Here is a 16474-nt window from a genome sequence, read left to right on the forward strand (position 1 = left end):
ATCACACACACACACACACACACACACACACACACACACACGCACACACACACGCACACACACACACACACACACACACACACACACACACACACACACACACACACACACACACACACACACTCCTCCTCCTCTGGAAACCTGTTCTGGAGGGAGTGACTTGATCCAGGCGGCGTCCAATTATATGGAAGCAGCACTTATTCCACTTTATTCCAGGCTACAGTTAAGTGGCTTGAAGCCTTCAGAGACACACGGGCTTGTAGTATAAAGGCAGAGCAATAGGCAGAGAGACGGTACCCATGTGACATGTGAACGGAAAGCTAAAGACAAAGGTAGAAATATCTACTACACGGCGCGCGGAGGAGACACAGAGGATGCTCCAAATCAAATCCATGAGGGCTTTTTTTCCTCGTCTGGAAATTCACGGCTTCATATAAATGATTCATGAGAGCCTGTTTCTATTTCTAAGGGAGTAATTGCGCTCGCAGTGAGTTTCAGCTGGAGCCGGTCACCAACACAATCTGCAGAGAGACGGTAGTAAAACTGGGATCAGAGCCTGGAGAAAATTATAAAGTCAATCAATGTGTGGAGTTTGATAAGCGCTGCTTTTAACCTGCACTGGACCTCATCTGTCAAAAGGATCAACTGTTGCTGCAGCCGGAGTGAGCACAGAGACATTCTCCAAGTGTGTCTGGCTTTCATAATGGATGTTTGACCGTCACTTGGTCCTGCATGCAGCCACACAGCCGGTGTTGTGCAATTAACATGGAAGAGAGACTGATACTGTTGTTGATGCCTCGGATACACCTTCATCTGTCCTGATGTGATGCCACATTGTTGCACTGAGGAGAATGATAATATCCCACACCGCTGCCGGCTCCTTCATACTGGTTGATCATCTCTGTGTGTGAAACAATACACATTTGTTCCTTTTTCTTTGTACAAGGGACCAGTTTTGGGCATTTGAACTCACTGGCAGACGTCAACATTGACAGGCTTTTTGTTATAGTGACCTTGCCCGGTTTTGACATCTATTCAGCGGGAGATCATCATGTTGATGATGATGAAGAACAGCGGCATGGATGCGCATCAGGTTGATATCGATTCGGAATTTGAGCCTCACAGTCGGTCGCGGTCGTGCACCTGGCCGCTGCCGTGTCCGGAGGATTTCCCCGGGGGAGAAGAGGCGAGCCGAGGTCTGGCCCTGGCATCGGTCAAAGTGGAGCAGTACAACGTGCCCGCATGCCGGGCCGAGAGAAAAGGCGGCGCACCGGCGGAGATCAAACATCCAGCCGGCGCCCCGGCCCCGGTCGTGGCCGCTCCTGCCTGCATGTCCGGGGCTGCGCTCGACGTGGCCGGCCAGCTGCGCAAAGCCAAGTCTTCCCGTCGGAACGCGTGGGGAAACCTGTCTTATGCAGACCTCATTACCCGTGCCATCGAGAGCGCCCCGGAGAAGAGACTCACCCTGTCCCAAATATATGACTGGATGGTTCGCTTTGTTCCTTATTTCAAGGATAAAGGCGACAGCAACAGTTCAGCCGGATGGAAGGTAGGCCACATGAAAGAATTTTCTGACACCACATGGTGTAGGTTTTAGTGGAGAAGCTGCACTATATTTAGTCTCAGTCTGTGTCTGCAGCATAACTCCTTTTCTGCATATTTGAAAGCCACATAATTGACCCCTGGTCCCAGCAATTTATGTCAGTGGCGTGTCCCCGTGTCACTCCACACTACAGTGTGTGGAAAGGGGCGGTGAGCATGGTTGGATAAGGGTTCACTGGGTTCATCGTATTTAGAGATTGCAGTCTGTGCATATAGGAGTAGCCACACGGAGCCAAACTCCCCCTCTTCACGGTTCCCTTTTGGAAGGGCAACTAATACGCGCTGTGACGCACCGGTGAAGTGTCTGGTTTTAAGCCCATATTTCTCTGCGTTATCGGGTCACACGGGGGACAGAGTTTGCCTCCGGTCCGATTTGGAGCGTCACCCCTGCCGCCGGTTGGGTGCTCGGGGATAAACCGTTTGGGGCCACCCCGCCCCCTGCTATCCAGTGCGCGCACGTTAAATTACGCACAAGCTGTGCGAACGCATGGCACAAAGCGAAGGGTTTAAAAGGACAATAACAAGAGATGATGACATGGGGTGTCACAGCAAACAGATGTAACTACAGATTATCCCCTAAATTCAAATTAATATGAGGTTAATCTAATAGATTGGTTGCTGTAATCTACTTAAATTGACCACCCATTCTGTGTGAGGATTAATGGTCTTTTGTTTCCAAGCCCTATGCCGTAGCTTCTCCTCATACCATCCTTTCTGTTTGACAAAGTTTTGCTTCTGTATCACTTGTTAAACGATTTAAATAAATGCACACTGCCTTCCTATAGCTGGTGAACATGGACTCTTGGTATTAAATGTTACATGAAATACATCAGTCAACACTCTCTAAACTGAGTGTAAGTCATATGAAAACAGTATATAACACTTGAATCAGATGTTTTTTAAGGAAAGAAGAAGAAAAATAAAAAACCCATATAGCTGAAAATCTGATTTGCTGTATCCGCTTGTGTTTTATGGTCTTTTGTCTGTAGTGGGAGTTTCATCAAAGGGCTACAAGGGTCAACACTGCAGTTAATGGGAATTTTCTAAAAAGCTGGATGCACACTGTTAACTCTAACAGAAGAGGGGGAGTACTCTCAATAACTCCCTTCTTGTTAAATTTGACAGCAGGCTTAAACATTTACTGGCATTGTTCTATTCAGGAGCTTGGAAAAAGGGACACACCATTCAACATAATGATAATCTTAAAGATGGCTGGGAAACATGTTTAAAGGGTTGCCCCGGTGAGTTTGTTTTTTACATCCATAAAATAGAAAGATTATTGAAAGAAAATTGAAGCAGCAGAGTTCTCATTTTTAGTACTTCGTATGGGTCGAGCTCCAATAACAAACAATTCCTATAATGCAACTCAACAAGGTCTTTTATTAGACCTTCACGGCCCACTTCAATCAAACCACACGACTCCTTTTTTTAACGCAGGTTTTCTGGGTTGTTTTTTTCAAACTTAAAAGCTCCAGTGTGGGACATTAGGAGGATCTATTGGCAGAAATGGAATATAATATTCATAGGTATGTTTTCATTACTGTATAATAACCCGAATATAGGAATCTTGTTTTTGTTACCCTGAAATGAGCTGTGTTTATCTACAGAGGATAGTGGGTCCTCTTCTATGGAGTCCGCCATATTGAACCACCATGTTTCTACAGTAGCCCAGAATGGACAAACCAAAAACTTTTTTCTCAAGTTTCTCATCAACTGTAGTTTATCCTACACACTTCGAGGGCTGAGCTGTATTCAGCTGGTTGCAATCTGCAATTCCACCGCTAGATGGTGCTAAATCCTACACACTGGTCCTTTAAAGCTCCCCCAGAGCTATAGTAGACATTATCCAATTGTTTTCCCGGGCTGAGTAGCATCCCTTGTGACAAGTAAAATGAGCATCGAGTGTAAAATCGGTGGAGTGCCCTTTGATTCTTTTAATGCTTTTAAAGTTGCAGCTTGCTCTCTTTCCAGTGTGTTTTACTTTCCATACACAGCCTGGCGATAGAAGGAATATAGAGGAAGGGGAAACACAAGTTGCAGTGGGATTAACAGGCATTTCACACCATCAGTGTGTCTAACATTCAGTTAAACCAAAATCCTCTGTCTGCTTCTTCTGTCATGTTACCATATCCTTACAGCGTTTTTTGATAAGTGCCATTGTCTGTCTTCTTTTTGTCCCCTGCTTTACTCTGCTTCGACATCTCATTTGGCTCCATACCAGCCTCCAATTGAGCAGTATTAAGACGCAGATTAATCTCAATAAAATCACCATTTGATTTAGCGGCAACAACCGCTGTCCAATCTTTATGGTATGGGGGTTTTAAAATTGGATTTAAAGCGGGGCTTAATTCCCGGGGCCTTGTTTGTGCTGCCCAGGGAATGCCCAGCTTGATACCTACTCCCATTCCAGCTTTGCTTGGAGGCTCTGATTGGCTGTTCTGGCAAGGGAGCTGATTGGTGGAGAGAGGCTCCAAGTTGGGGCGAAAAACAACTTGATTCAATCATAATAACACTCCTCAACAACACAAAAGAGAGAGAGAGAGAGAGAGAGAGAGAGAGAGAGAGAGAGAGAGACACACATGCACGCACATGTTGGACTGTAACAGTTGGCAGCGATTTTAATGAGATTTGAAACACGGAGGTAAAGAATCACTCGCAAGCACACACACAAACACACTCTTGCGTACAATATGTATGCACTCTCACAAATTCCTGTATGTTTCTGCTTAGATTCAACATTACTTGGGGAGGGGGTGGTTGGCTGGGGCATGTATATGGATGGATGGTTGGATGGGATGAGTGGGAGGGAAATAAGATCCAGTCTTGCTATTAAAAGCAGTCTTTAAGAGCTGTTGTGTAATCCTGTCTGAGAGCTGCTGCTCGATTCAGCCGCTGGGCTCTTTGTCTTCATCTGGGCCGGCAGCTTCTCCTGCCTCTTAATACTACATACACACACACACACACACACACACGTACGGTACTCACACACTGTTGAGGTGTCACTCACTTTTGTAAGTGTCAAGAGGCAAGGCTACAGTGGTGTATTGGATTTCTTTCACACGTTCACACACTTCTTCTCGTGTCCAGTGGTAGTGTATGGATTTCTTTGATTGTGGTCGCACACACAAACACTCACACACACACACACACACACACACACACACACACACACACACACACACACACACACACAGTTGCTTAAGCATCTGACAGCGGGGTTACCATGATGACTATGTATGGATTTCTCTGACTGTGGTTCAGTAATTGTGGTCAAGTGTTTGGGCCATGTTTGTTATTGCATCTGAGGTGGGAGGCTGTGTTTGGTCATACGGAGTGAGTTCAGTTCTGTAGGTGGTCATGGTGGTGATGCGGGGGTCTGCGCTCACACACACACACACACAGACTCATACACACACTGTTATGTTCATTTCACAAGTGGCTCTGCGTGGGAATGGATGTGCTGAGCTGTGGCCTGTCTGCAGGCTGTACTGTACACAGATTCAGCAGCATGCAGGCAGGTACTGTAGGAGCTTGCTGCCTGATTGTACTGGAAGGCTTCACAAAGCAGTACGTTAAAGATGCTTCGTGGGTGTATGACTGTTTGTAATCAGACTGTGATATAATGAGCACACAGCAAACAAACAGCAAATACACATGAGGATCAATTATAACTTCAGTTTGGTTTTTTTTGTATTTAAAGAGTAACTTAACACCCTGCTTTAGCTTAAACGCGCCCCCTTCACAAATTCAATGTGTAATAAAGTGACTGTACATGTAATTTACTAACTCTAAAAAGTGGATTTAGTTACTCTTTAACTTTTAATTTGGTCCATTTTATATCCAATCCCCGAGAGATGGCTGCAAACATTTATGAGCATTAATTTCAATATCTAGATTTGCATAAGGGGAGTGATTTTTAGAAGCTCATGTAGTTGCTCATGAATGCACCATTCTGGGAAGTGTTTGGATCCGTTTGAAGCTCCATATGCACACAGACTTCTGTCAAAATGACACATAATCGCTACACATCTGTATATAGCAGTGTTCTGCGACCTGACCCAAACCCTGACAAAGTATGAGGGGTTGTTTTGTGGGATTAGGTTTAATTCAAATATAATTTATCAAGAAAATGATTTCTTTTTCTCTCTGACTCTGCGTCCATGCATCTGTGTGATGCATGTAGATTCAAAAACTCCATTTAGGAAGACGGAAACAGACAGAAAACATGTCTATAGAGAGCAGTAAATTTAGACTTTTGACTTCACTTCAGAGTCATCAGCACGTGGCACGACTGTCATTTTTGAATCTATGAAATGCCACTCATTGTATTGTGGTATTGTAAGGAGGAGGTATCATACATACTATGGATACTTGGAAAGAGTTTCAGGTTTTTTGAGGAAGCAATTTAAAATGGTGGAGAGTAAATGTAGTGCACTATTTAGTAAATAATGGAAGATAACGGTCTGTAATGGATGAAATGCAGAAGAAATATAGCTTTGGGTATGGGTCAGGTAAGGATCTGTATATTAGATCTGTGCAGAACTCTAGTACATGGACAGGCACCAATGAGAATAAATAACAAGTAAATATATGAGCTCACATACACTGTCAACACAACACATGACAAATGTATTCAATAGCTGTGTTTTGGTACAAGAACCTTCGTCTGGTATTTTATTTAGCAAGTGAAAATGAAGACACAACCACATAGACATATATATGTACTGTATGTATGTATGTAAGAGAAAGAATGATGTTAGAGGCCCTGAAAATGTATCTAAAATCAGCTTTTTTTTCTCGATATACTGTAGGGTCCTACACGAACACAAAATAATCTGCCAAAGTTAGAATAGTTTCGGTTCTTTCACACAAGAGATTTCTGTATTTGTGCTTTTGTCAGTGCTCTTCTTGCTGATTTGAAGTGGGCGGGGCTTGGTTGGAAAAAGATTAAGTCAAATTATAGTTTAAGATTTAGTGTTTTCCAAACTTTAACTTTGATTGAAGCCTATTTAGTGGTGATCTAGAAAAAACTTCTTGGGGCCTTGAAAGAGACGCTGAATAAATGTTTTAAGATGATCTACAGGCAATGTACTGCAGCTTAACTGGTGTTCTCTAGTTGCAGAGTTTAGATAGATAGATAGATAGATAGATAGATAGATAGATAGATAGATAGATAGATAGATAGATAGATAGATAGATACTTTATTCATCCCCCAGGGGAAATTCACGGAATGTTTTTATTACAATGTAAAAATATATATGTCAGCCCTAAAAATATTCCAACTGACAAGTTGGTTTACTTATTCTATATCCCTGATTAGTAAGAGCAAAAGTGGATATTTACCTCTAATATGCTTCTAATCTGCTTGTAATGCATCACAATGCACTTCACGTAAAGTATTACCGCCCACGCTGATGGCCATCACCTTGTTCTGCTGAGATTCCACTTGCAGGAGATAGAGACGGAGAATAAGGCGCACAGCACACAGAGAGAGACAGAGAGAAAAAAAAGAGGAGGCAAGGAGACATTTTGGAGAACAAGGTATTATTTGTCCTGCCAATAAAACCTTTTTTGAATTGGATTCAGAATTGAGTGGGAGAGGGAGAGAGGCGGAAAAGAGAAAAGATAGAGCGAGCGCGAGAGTGGTGGCGGTGGCCCCTGCTGCTGAGCACATTGATAGCAGCCTTAATGCCTGTGATGCTCCAGCGCCAGCCGAGACAGAGGGGAATTGGTTGGAGATGGTAGAACAGGCTTAGAGGGTTCCCTGTGCCAGCCGGCCTGGCGCTGGCTCAACAGAAAGCCCTCTGCACTGCTACACAGTTATTGTTATTATCACAAAGGCCCAGCAGAAGGAGAGGCAGCTCTCGAGTTGGCGGGCTTGGCGCTGGGTTAACCGGGGGCGGGGAATGGGAAGAGGAATTTGGAAGGCGAAGGGGGTTGGTTGTTGAATCTGAGACTATGGTAAAATTCATCTGATCAGACCTGTGAATGGAGAGAAAACAGTTGGGGAGAGTCGTTGAGGGCTTGAATGGAAAGGAGGCCATGCGGAGATGGACAGATTTTGATCTGATATGATCAGTTGCCTTGTCGGTTGATGCCAAGCTACAAAAGGCATTAGAATAGAACGCGGGCAGATATCACTTCAATCTGGAGAAGGGCTGAGATGTAAACAAGGGATGCACCGGCAGTGGAGGCGGGGTGTTCACTGCTTAAATGAGTCATAGTGGTTGGAATAGAACATAATATTCTCGCCCTCAGCCCTCACACTTCAATCAGTTGGAATAAATCAGCTGGAATAAAATGTTGAGAAACACTCTACAGACGGAAATTCCAGAGAGAAAACCGAGTCCAGACACACAACAGTCAGTCAGGCAGGCGGATCTTGGGAATCGTGCCTGGTGGTGTGTCGTAAAATGTCGGCCCAGCACACATTCTCTCCGTGTTGTCTACCAGACCTCAGGGCTTCAAAATGTTCTGGTGTCTGGCTCGGACGATGAGCAGAGCGCTACTCAAAAAACATTCAGTCCTCTGCCCTCGCTGTCAGACTGTGACTCAGGAACAGGTCAGCACGTAATGTTGTTACACTGGTAATGAGGCCTTAAATGACCGTATCAGGGGCTTTCTATCATCTTTGCTCATTTTCTACAATTCACACACACTTTACATCACAAATAACCATTCTGAAAAACACAATGTTGTATTTGGTCTACTGCTCCAGGCAGACATTGCTTTGCCTCCATTTCTATGATATAAACCCTATTAGCAGAAACTGGCATGAGTTATATAATCCAAGGAGTAAACCAAGGAGTAATAATATTATCCATTATTACTCCTTGAGTGATATTTAACTTTAAAGATTATTTACTGTGAAACTGTGAGATCAGATTGTTTTTAATGTGTTATGCATTGTTGCTCTCAGTTTGTGAAGCAAGAATATAAATAATTTAGAAAAAAATCTCACAGCATTAATTGTATCCCTCACATTACCAGCATGTTTTTTGCATTTTTTAGCTCCCTAACAACAAATAATCGTGTATAATTAACATTTGTACTGACCATTTTTAAATTCATGCCATACAATTTTTATTGTTTTGATGTATTTTACCTACCTGTCAGGCAGCCATTCATTTTCATACATTCAGAAAAAATCAGTCACATTTACTTTACATCACATACATCACCATTTTCTAACTTTCTAACTCTAAATCTGATTTTGTTTCTAATTAGATATGAATGGAAAACAATGGCTTGCAGTAGACAACATTTATCTACATGTGTAAAACACAACTGCACAGTTTGCAACATCACTATTTGTGATGTAAAGTACATGTGATTGATTGTCATACCATATGGACATGAATAGAAGTCAATGGCTCTCTTAAACAAAGACAGACTGACAGACTGCATCTAGACTTTCTAAAACACAACAGCGTACTTTTGGTCATTTTCATACAGCAAGAAAATCAATCAGTCACATTTACTTTACATCACAAGTAGCCATTTTCTAGATTAGGCTGTTGTTTTGGGGGAATTTGGTTGTATTTGGTTATTGCTCCAGGCAGCTCCATTAACTTTCATATGATCATATGATATGTAAATCTATTTTAGGCTTAGACTCGCTTAGTTATGCAATCTATCACAATAATCCAGTCTGCGTTATTTTTTCAAGTTACAAAGTTATATTGGGTAATGCAGTACAGAGGATTCAAAACAATCTAGGCTTAAATTGCATGACCGCTCAATAATGTAACATTGACAAAAATTATACTTTTTCTAAAGTTTAAGTTTGAGTGAATGATAATTAATACATCAATTGTTATGTGTATGAGTTAATTCAAACACAACCACAGCTTAATCCTAAATGTTAAATAAATAATTGGACTGTCACTCTAATGCAGACTTGAAGGTGATTAATTATGCAAAATAAGACAGACATAAGTCTGCTGAGTGATTTTGTTTCAGATTGGATTTGAATGGAAAATAATGGTTGCTTGGAGCAGTAGACAACATTCATCCAAATGGGAAAAACAAAACAGCATGGTTTGTACATGTGACTGATTGTCATACCATATGGAAATGAATAGAAATCAATGGATGCCTTGAGCAAAGACAACATGCAAACAGACTTTCTAAAACACAACAGCGTGGTTTGCAAAATGGTTATTTGTAAAGTATTTTTTGTAAAGTTACATTTTGAGAGTTGAAAGTTATTCATCACACTAGGAGTTACTCTTGAAATACATTCATTTTAACAATCCCAATCCATCAATTCACAACAGCACCAAACTGATTATAATCCCACAGGAATCAGAGAAAAATGTTATAATGTAATCATGCATCAGAAATAGCACTAAATTTTAATGTGATTAATGACACAGTTGCTTCATAAAGTATTCAACCCCCTAACTTTCTGCATATTGTACTCATTATACTATGCACCAATTTTAATAAATCATCATGCACTCACAGTGTGTTTATTTATAATGGGCTTTTGATGCCTTATAATGCCTTATGAGCACCACTTCAAGTAATGTGTTGCCCTGATTTTTACTGCAAATGGGATTAGTTTTTGAGTTCCTGCACACGCTAAAATGGGTTTGATAGAGGTCTGTATGGATCTGAAGATTCTGTGTGTGTGTATATTGTGTGTGTGCATCTGCTCTTGTTGTTGTATAGCTAGGCCTGATGGGAGTCCAGGTCCGGGGGGTACAGCTCTAGTTAATAATTCAGATGAGGCTCATTATCAAGGCAGCGCAGATCTCTCTCTGATTCCACCTTAATTGCAGGCAGGATGTGCCTCTCAGACACTCTCAAAGTCACTCCCCCTTCTGTCTGCAGCTGCAAATGACTACCACACACACACACACACACACACACACACACACACACACACAGTTATCCACTTGTTCTCTTCCAGACCTCACCTCTTTGCAGCAGGTCCCCTCACTGAGATCAGATCTTTGCGTGAGCAGGTGAATGGACATTTGGAGATGAGCAGATAAATCCCACTCACAGCTTATGACTGTAACAGAGTATCGACTCTAAAGCCAGGCATGTGCTCCTATTATGAGTCACTTACATTTTTAATCAGATCTTCATGAGGGCTTTCTCCTGTTGGAGGCCCAGCAAACTAAGACGGATGGGAGGTAATCAGTCGGAGGACAGCGGCTCTGTGATTAATGCTGCTGGAGAGTGAACCTCTCACCGCTGCTCTGGATGACCCGGATCGTGGCTTCTCAACCCCAGGTTTTCTGTAGCGTTGAAGTGTGCAGGGCGTGTAGAAACAAGAGTGCTGCTTCTGCTTGACAAGTAGTATCAAGCTTATGTTTCATTTAAATAACGGCCTATTCAGAGATTTCCCACAGGTGATTTTACCAGACAATCAAGAATAAATTCAGTCACACAGAACAAATTTACAGTGTCAGTGGGAATGGGACAATATTCTCTGCAGATGGAGTATGAAGTATGAACTAAGCTGCCACAACTTACAAACATCTCAAGATCATTCTTAAAGATTTAAAGTTGTTCATGCTGAAATGTGATGTAAATGAAAAGTGTATCCATCCTGCTGCTGAACATAGCTTTTTTACTGCTTGTATTTTTAGAGGCATTAGCAACAATTAGCTGTAGCCGGCATTGTTCAATGGTGTTCTTGCTCTCCAAATCGATCTGGTCATGATGGGTGGACATCTCTTTTTCACTGGGGAGCTTCAAAGTAGGACTGACTTAGTTTGGATGAAGTGAAGAAAGTCAATGGCCCTTCAACCCAGTTGAGGAAGGCACCAACACTACCAGAGCTTTCATAGTGAAAAATGTACAGTATGAGCTCCATATCTGAGAGCCATTCGTACTAAGGGATTCCTTTTTAAGTGGTACGTAGGAGTGATTTAAAAGACCAAGAATTTTCTAAATATAAACTGGACCAAGAATGAAATTCAAGTGGTCCGGGCCTGTTGTACAAATCATGCACAAACAGCCTGACTTTCTGTTTGATGATATTATCTGAATGAATTTGGACTTGCTAGCCATGCTAACAGCTCTGTAAGGCTGTTTTTTTAACATCTAACAGCTAGCAATAAAAATGCTATAATACTGTTGGTGTTCATCATATTCATACTTCAGCATGTTAGCATGCTAACATTTGCTAATTATCGTTAAACACAGAGTTCAGCTGAGCAGTGCCACTTTACAAGGTATTTGATCATAAACTAGTAGTGCCAAATTCATCTGGATCCAATAGTTTTCGAGACAACTTGACTTAAAGCTCAAATAACCTACATCAGTGGGCTTATCCTATGTGAACCACAAATGTCTGTACAATATTTCATGGCAATCCGTCCAATAACTGTTATTGATACTGATATTTTAGACAAAGTGGCGACCCTACAGTCATTGCCAACCATAGAGCCATTCTGAATGGCTAAAAATAAAAACAAAATGTATTCAACATAAAAATTGAGTATTCATGCATGACAACTTTAACAGTTCAGTAGCAGAACATTCTCACACTCAAACAGACGCCTCAGGGTCTTTATGCAAGTTTATGTCTAGGAACATTCTCCATTGCATATGACAGTGTAACATCCCATACAATGGACTGTATTCTCTTATTCATCTCCATGACGTCCCCTCCCATTTTAGTCATGGCATTTAACTTATATACTATATGTATTAACACTTTTTTAACATTTAACATTCATTACATTCAATAAAAGTAAGAATAATGGGCATTAAATCCATCCTTGATCCAAAAGAGCAAAATGTTCTTCTTAGTGGCAACGGTCAGTAGATTGAATGACCCTTTTTGTTTGATATTTTTAATATGACTCTCTGGCAGACCAGGAAGCAGCCACACAGGGTAGAATTTCTTGAAACAGCAAAAATAATAGAATAACAGAGTTCCTCAATACTTGGCATTTAACTTGATGTCAAACCATTCCTCCATGATTTCTGTCATGATATAGCTCTGAGATGAGGCAGTGTTGACAGCTAGTAGTAAGGTTTCCTAATTGTTTCAGGTATTGTAATATGACTACTGGTACCACTTTATTGGTTATGTTGACTTCCGGCAGCAGGACTTGGGGCTTAATGGTTTGAAATGTATTCTTTTAACTCTTGGGCGATATTTTTGTGAATTAAACTCCACAAATGCAGCAGGTAGCCTTACATGGCAATTTGAGTACATCAATTATGCTAATGATCAAATATCTATATGAATGCTACTACTACTAACAAACAGTTGATATTCATCAGGCTGAAACAAAAACATTTAAGACAAGTTTGTGCAGTGACAAGACTTTGGTGAATTTGACTTAGAACTCTGTATGACCAAACCTCATTTTAAAAAGTGGATTTAGGATAAGAATACAAAAGCATTCTTGAATGAGGTCCAATGACATTTCAGAAAATCCCCAAAAAGTCTCAACAAAGTAACACGTGAGATAAGATATAGAGGGAAATGTACTGGACACTACTGGTAAATAATAGATTTGTACACTGAAAGATGCTGAAAACGTAACATTGTTTGAGGGAAATTAATGGTTGCAGTGGTTACAGGGCATATTAGTGAAAAGCTACACTCCATCATTTTACAGTACTATCAATCACCCTTAATGCGTATTGTTCTCAGTGTAGTTCAGTCATGTTCAGGTGATGTTCGGCATCAATCAAGTCACATTCATTTGCCGGCAATTGAATCCATTTTCATTAAAGATGTCTGTAATTGCACTTTGATCGTAGTTGATAAAAGCCAGTTGAAAATTAAAGCCATTAGAGCCTTAAGAGCAGGATAATTCGCCGTGTTTTAACCGGAGTTATTTGCTCATTGTCTTTGTTAAAAAAAAGTCTGTTAAAGCAGTTGCTTTGCCAGGGAAGGTGTCTGCTAACGATGTCAAGTTGAGCGCAGTCCCAGGAAAAGAACGTGCCTACTGTCTATTGTCAGCACAAAGAAGGGTCAGGGAGGAGTATCTTCACTTAATGAATATTCATCAGTCCAACGGCATATTTGGACAAATTACAATAAAAGCCTTTCAAGCTGGAGCAGAGTGGCAATAATTTACAATCTAGTCATTTTGGAGATTATTAATCAAACTTCATTAAACTGCTTTAAATCGTGGCTAAGCAGATTTACATTATGGTATGTACAGATCGTAGGATTTATGTGTGTGTGTGTGTGTTTGTGTGTGTGTGTGATGGCTTGCTGAGGGCGGTCCAGGAGGCAGACAGAGGTTAGCAGCGTAAGACGGCCTCTCAGTGGATTTCTGTGTCAGTTTGATGAAAATAGGTCAGGATTCAGAGCTCGGCGTTTAGCATTCTGCCCATGTGATGGCTGACGCCGAGCCTGACGACAGCTAGCCTCGAATGAACTCCAGACTCTTTCTGTCTCCCTCCCTCTCTCTCTCCCCCCTCTGTCTTCCTCCCTCCCCATTCCTCTGTAATCTAAACTCTGGTCCTGTCATCCTCTGTCTCTCTGCCGTGGCTCCCGTCGCTCTGAGCTCGCGTAAAGAAATTCAAATCTGTGGTCGTAGATTAAGCCCGCTCCTCCACAGAAATTGCACTTAAATCCACTAGAGTCTGCGTTTGGTAGCATTTATTTGATTTAGATGTACTTTTGAGTATTGTAGACCCGCTTTCGAGAGAGAAAATAGATGTGCTGCAAAGGTTTATGAGGATAATATTTCAGCCGTGGCCAGCAGTGACCTAGCTTAGCATAAGGTCTACAGTATGTTTGGCCACCACTAGAAGGGCTTGATTTATTATTCTCCTATAGAGCAGGCCCCCATCTCTCATGACTGCCATGCTTTAAAAAAATGACTCTCTAAAAGGTGAATTCACTTACAGATGAGCCGGTTCAGCATTTAGCTACATCTGAGTCACAACAACCACCTCTGGCATGTGGAAAGCACAAATAATGGGTAAATGTAAATCTAACAACAAGAGGAGATAAGTGAAAAAACTGCTGCGAGGTCAATTCTGTTAAGTGAATTTTCTGATGAGTTTGATCTGTGTCCAATTAGATTACCCAAACAGAAAAAAGGTTGTTTCATAGCCTTTAAAATGATGTCTTCTTGCCTGAGAAGAGTTGGCTGACATACCTGGCTATTAGCCAGCTGTTAATTTAGAAAGACAGCTAATGTGATTGTGAACATGTGACTTGTAGCTGTCTAGCTAATATTAGTTTTTTCTCAGCTAGTGCCAGGGTCTAAGGATGGAGTTTTTTAGACTCGTCATCCAATACTGCAGCATGATATCAACAAGTACCAGCCAAATCGCTTTAAAATTTAGTATGGATATAAGAGTTTGGTTAATAGGATTTTAGTTGGCCCATGGTTTTTTCCTTTACTGCCACTGCTATGGCTTCATTTTGTACACATAAAATATCACATACTAATGATTAGACATGCAGCACAGGGCCACAGGTCAGATTCAAACGCCTGGCTGCTGCAGTAAGGACTCAGCTTTGATACATGGGAAGCCAGCTCTACCAGGTAAGCTACCAGGGTGCCCTGAATTTCTGTAGAATTTTGCTTACACCATTGTAGCTTCTTCATGCTTGGAAGAGGACGGTGAAGCGAGGGAGGTATAATCTGAAACTACAAAATTGTACAAACTCGACCTTTAAATACAATCTACTGCATGTAATACAGTTTTTACACGTTGCCTGTAAGTAAAAGATCGAATCTCCATTCTTCTTCCACCAATGTACTTGTCCAAAGCAAAGAATCGTCAAAGAATCATCAAAGAATCGTCTAATCAGAAGTTGTCGGTACTGTCCAGCATTTTCAGAATGTTAGGTTTAATGAGGCCACTATGGCATTTTAGGGCCTCTGATGTATGGTTAACAAATCAATCAATAACTGAGGAAAATCACATTTCAAAAAGGCAGTGATGGGTAAATAAAGACAGGCCTACAGTATTAGTTGTTGGCTAATCACAGGAATCAGCAGTGAAAAAATATCTTCTAATAACCAAGACCCCCAGGGGCATAAGACATTTGTTATTTTAGTTTTTATGATTGATGTTCGTAAGTTAAAAAAGTTCAAACTAACCAACACAGAATATCTAGGCTGGGACAATAAAGATGCTGCCATGTGTCTAATACTATATGCAGTAGAGCAGTGGTTCTGAACTTTTTTGGTGTCAAGGACCCTCATATTGATACACATCAGGTCGTTGACCCGTGCTTGGTTAGATGTCTCAGGTCCCCGTCTGATGAGATTGTTTAATTCCATAATGTAGATTAACAGTGAAGAACATGAAACCTATGAACAGAATAGCCATTTTGATACATTCTCTTAGTGGGATAACTTATATTCAGTGAAATAATAGTGAAATTAAAATATTTCCTATGATGCACAGAATGCAGTAGGTGGGGGCTCAATAGGGGCCCAAAGACAAATATTTGCCCCTGGGCCCTCAAACAGTTTAATCCGGCCATGTTAATAACATACAACAATGAAAGTCTGTTTATTCCCAAAGAAGTGACCAAATAACACACAACTAGCTGCTGTTACTGTTACTGCAGTGCATAAAGTTAAGTGTTTGCACAGCTGTACACATGTCCATCGCGTTCGTTCTCTGCAGTATGTTTCCTCCTGTGTCAGCCTCTACCTTGTGAAATGTTAGATTGCGCCTCCCTAACTGATTTATTGGCCCTCTGAAAGTCTGACTTCATCAAATCCTTGATACCACTAGTCATATATACTGTCTTTGATGAGTGCCACCGAAGTCGATGTGTGGATTTAATAGCAGCATTAATCTGCCTGTTTAATGGTGTTGTTGAGTGGAAGGTGGTCACCACAAGATGCAGCACTAAAAGATGAGTTATGGGCCCAGCCGGCGAACGATGAAAGGGCAAAATGCAAAACAGTC

General features: G+C 41.3%; 1 protein-coding gene across 1 annotated transcript in view; it reads left to right on the forward strand.

Annotated features, from left to right (window-relative positions):
* Positions 1 to 222: 222 nt before the first annotated feature.
* The window catches only part of foxo6b (forkhead box O6 b), a 44983-nt gene continuing 28731 nt past the window's right edge, over positions 223 to 16474 (forward strand). The window contains exon 1 of the mRNA XM_051390550.1: positions 223 to 1549. Within this exon, the coding sequence (XP_051246510.1) occupies positions 1052 to 1549 (498 nt within the window). The 5' untranslated portion in view covers positions 223 to 1051. The remainder of the gene's footprint in view (positions 1550 to 16474) is intronic.

This window comes from Dicentrarchus labrax, unplaced genomic scaffold (assembly GCF_905237075.1).
Source record: "Dicentrarchus labrax unplaced genomic scaffold, dlabrax2021, whole genome shotgun sequence".
Lineage (NCBI taxonomy): Eukaryota > Metazoa > Chordata > Actinopteri > Moronidae > Dicentrarchus > Dicentrarchus labrax.